Raw genomic sequence first — 3985 nt, 5'->3', positions numbered from 1 at the left:
GGAAGGAGATAGAGGGCTTCCCTGGTGACGCAGTGGTTGAGAGTCCGCCTACCGATGCAGGGGACGCGGGTTCGTGCCCCGGTCCGGGAAGATCCCACATGCCGCAGAGCGGCTGGGCCCGGGAGCCATGGCTGCTGAGCCTGCGCGTCCGGAGCCTGTGCTCTGCAACGGGAGAGACCATAGCGGTGAGAGGCCCGCGAACCGCAAAAAAAAAAAGGGGGGGTGGGGGAAGGAGATAGGAATCTGAGAAAGAAAGAGCACCAAGGGTGGTGGGAAGGAGAAGGCATCTATCTGGTGGGTTAAGGTGTTGAAACATCAACACCTGTAGCTGAGTAGGTGTCAGGGCTGGGACAGTGCTGGGGAAAGATGGCCCAGTCTTTTGAGGCAGAAGTCTAGGAAAGGGCTGAATGAACAATGGAACAGGGCAAAGAAGGGCCAAGTCTCTAAAGCTTGTTACAGAAAGATGAGTCACTGCAGCACACAAAATCCACTCGAGCATTTTGTCTGAAGAAAGACATGGGGAGGCACAGGTCCCCACAGCCCTGGTATCCATACAGGAACCTGTCACCTGGAGAGGAAGAAAGACAAGAGGATCTCTGGTTTGTGGCCTCCAAGTTCAAGTGTTTGCCACATAAGAGGTAAACAATAAATCTTTGTTGAAGGAATGAGTCCTTCGGGACTTCCCTGGCTGTCCAGTGGTTAAGCCTCCACACTCCCAATGCTGGGGTCGTGGGTTCGATCCCTGGTCGGGGAATTAAGTTCCCACATGTCGCAACACGGCCAAAAAAAAAAAAAGAATGAGCGCCTCAGCTAATGAGGAGAAAGAGCACATTGTCCTGAAGAGTCAGGCAGCCAGGTAGGAAAGGACATCAAAGCCATGCTGATTGACATGGGCCACCAGTGGGCCATCCTCTCCCAACCTCTCATCCTGTTGGCACCAAGGCCTCGCGTTCCCAAAACTGCTACCACACACAAGCTCCAGGGGAATATTTAGAATCCAATTGCTGTCCTCCCTGAGTATTTACGGGGACTACCCAAGGATCCAGGGACCCCCTCAGCAAGCACTTTTTCTCCTGATAGGTCTACTGGTACAGTCAAGGCCCAGTGGCATTCCAGCACCAGATCCAGAGGACTCTTTTCTAACGTTTTAGGAAAACAAACAAACTCTCCCACACTCTCTGCTTTTGCCCCCAGGGCTCCTGAGAGAGCCAACTCCCTCAAGATCAGGCTGAGGTCACCCAGGAGACTTCTCAGGCCCCACCTACCTTCGTAGACCTTCCTCAGGAAGCACTGCTGGCTGCCTTGAGTCTGGCAGAAGCTTTCCCGGCTCTCGCAAACCCCGCTGGCGTTGACTCGGTGACACTGGAAACATTCTAGAGCTGGAAAGTCAAAGCAGCATAATAAGGCTCTTCCGGCCCAGCATCCCGGCTGCTCAGGAGGGAGCACACCTGTGACCCAGGTGCGCATGGACACTGACCAGCTCCCAGCGCCTGAGGAATGTGCTGAAAGCAGGTCATTTCTCTGCGCTTGGCTTACACCTGGGAGGAGGCGTGCGCACCTCTAGGCACAAGGTCTGCACCTGAGCACAGAGGGCTCTGCCTGTCCCCCCAGGGATGGGCTGTGCTGCTGGAGGAATGAGGTCAAGCCCTTCACTGACCCCGCTTCTAGGGCTCGTGATCACTCCTCCTTCTGGGAACAGCCCACATGCACCACCCACAAAGAACCTTCTTTGCCCCCTCTCAATTCAAATGTAGGGCTCTCAATAAGAAAGGTTGAAGCATGGGGGAGTATCAGGGATTAGAACTGAGGTGGGAGGGAGGTAGAGGCTGAAGTAAAATGGGGGAGGGAGGAGGAAGAAGAAAGGGAAGAGGAGCAGAGTGGGGCCCAAAGTGGAAGATGCAAAGGAGAGTCGGGGTGGAGGAGGAAAGAGAGGGGTGGGGTGAGGCTGTGGTCACCTCCAAGGCTCGAGCTAGGTCCTTGTGCCTTTCTCCCCACTCCCCCATGCCCATCAATCCACAGCCCCCGTGGGTCTGCCTCACCTAGACCCAGTCCCCACGGTCCTCCCAGATGCCCGGCAGGGGCTCACCTTGCAGGAGGCCCAGCAGCAAGGAGAGGCCCAGCAGCAGCAGCAGGAGGCGCGTCCCCATCTCCGATCGAGGACAAGGCAGTAGCAGGAGGTAGGGCAGCTGCAGGCGCCCGGACCCTGAGGATCTGGCTTTATTACCCCGGCAGGCACGGCAGCCAATGGGAGCCGAGGCGAAGGGCTGGGCTTCCCCAGGATGCGGAGTGAGCCAAGGGCCCGATGGGAGCCCCGCGCCCAGGCTCTGCTCACCTCCACCTGTCCTGCTGAGGGAGCCACGTTCTTTCAAGGCTTCTTTTGCTCCCATTTTAACTAGCTTTTAAATGGGAGAATCATGTCTGCCTTACTCGGCCAAAGGATTTATGAGATCCAGGTGAGCTAATAACCCTGGAGGGGTGGGGCACACACCGTGATCTTCCGTACTTCGGAGACTATTTCCTTGAATAAGGTTTAAGACAAGATACTGAAATCTTTTGATTTCAGAGAAATTAGGGGACTTCCCTGGAGGTCCGCGCTTCCACTGCAGCGGGCACGGGTTTGATCCCTGGTCGGGGAACTAAGATCCTGCATGACGCGCAGCGTGGCCAAAAAATGAAATAAAATGACAAAAATAAAAATTAGAAGAAGTGGATACTTGCCTAGACTGTTGCTCAGTAAAGCACTAAACACAAAGTAGCAGATTTGGGTTTATCTTTCAGGCAGGCTGCACTACAGACTAGAGATTTTTGTTTGTTTACACTGCTTGACGAATGTAATTTAAAAACACTGATCTGGAGGGAAAAGTTTTGTACCTTTGGCTTCAGGCTCCCTTGCAGCCCTAGGCCCACCCCAGATCCTGGGTCCCCCCTTACCCAAACATCAGACTTCAAGAATGAACATATACCCCCGCCCCTTGGCTTTAACCTTCAATCCCAGCTTAAGAACAGGAAACCCACTAAAACGGAGGGCTTATTCCATAGGGGTATAATTATTCCCCAGCCCAGCTCTGAAGTCTGAGGAGGTTGTGTCACCTGCTTCAGCCCAAAAGAGCATGACTGACAGAGCTTGCTGTGTACCAGACACAGTGCTAAATATTGGAACAGTGTTATTCAATTTGATTCTCACACAACAGCCTATCTCCATTTTATCGATGAGAAAACTAAAAGGAAGCAGTTAGTCCCAGGTGACAAAGAGGATAACTGGCAGATTCAAACCCGGATCTGCAGACTCCATTGACCCTGTGACTTTGCCAGGGAAACCTGGCAAGTCTTCTCGGTCCCAAGAGCCACCAAATTAGTGTCTGAGGACTGGATTCCTGCTGCCAGATATGGCTCCTTTAGACTCGGAAGGTCCCTAGCACCAGCTCCACATCATGAACAAGAATGGATGTGTTTCCTCAGAAATAATTTTTTATAATCTGCTAAGAATAAGGATTTTAGTTAGTGTTTTTTTTTCTGGGACTCCCAGTTAGCCCTAGTCCTAGAATGCTCTGGGATTCTAAGGGGAGGAGGGTGGGCCCCGATGCCTAGCCCAGTCCCCAGGGATTCTCTTCTCTCCACTCCCTGAAGCTTCTCCCTGACTCTCCTTCCAGAGGGTCCAGCTGTCCCAGCCCCTCACCGAGGCCAGGGACTATCCCAGCTTCTGTTCACAGTCCTTCCTGCTGTGGAAAAGATAGAGAAGACCCATTTTAACCTGAGGAGTGCTGAGGGACTCCACATTATGTATGGTGCATGAGTTATGGGTGGGGACAGACAATGTCTGAACCTTAGGGTGGGAGGACATGTCATTTAATAAATATATGAATACAGTTAATATAATACACTTTATAAAAGAAAGTAAAACCTAATTGCTTTCTTAGTGCACACTGTACAAAGCTTGACAAAATCATCTTAGCCCATAGAGGTATCAGAAAGCAGTCAACCCCTT

At 52.4% G+C, this 3985-nt stretch overlaps 1 protein-coding gene across 1 annotated transcript; it reads right to left on the bottom strand.

Moving 5' to 3' along the window:
- Nucleotides 1–228: 228 nt before the first annotated feature.
- On the bottom strand, nt 229–3005 carry LOC149748831 (protein PIP-1-like). The gene is made up of 3 exons (XM_089915786.1): nt 2087–3005; nt 1266–1379; nt 229–568 (listed from the first exon to the last, which is right to left on the bottom strand). The coding sequence occupies exons 1-3, from the start codon at nt 2385–2387 to the stop codon at nt 444–446; spliced, it is 540 nt and encodes a 179-aa protein (XP_089771912.1). The 5' UTR covers nt 2388–3005; the 3' UTR covers nt 229–443.
- Between the last annotated feature and the right edge of the window lie 980 nt (nt 3006–3985).

This window comes from Delphinapterus leucas, chromosome 7, assembly GCF_059928025.1.
Source record: "Delphinapterus leucas isolate spDelLeu-1000000601 "Yukka" chromosome 7, BTC_Dleu_Yukka2, whole genome shotgun sequence".
In the NCBI taxonomy this organism is placed as follows: Eukaryota; Metazoa; Chordata; class Mammalia; order Artiodactyla; family Monodontidae; genus Delphinapterus; species Delphinapterus leucas.
This window is presented reverse-complemented; position numbering and strand designations above follow the sequence as displayed.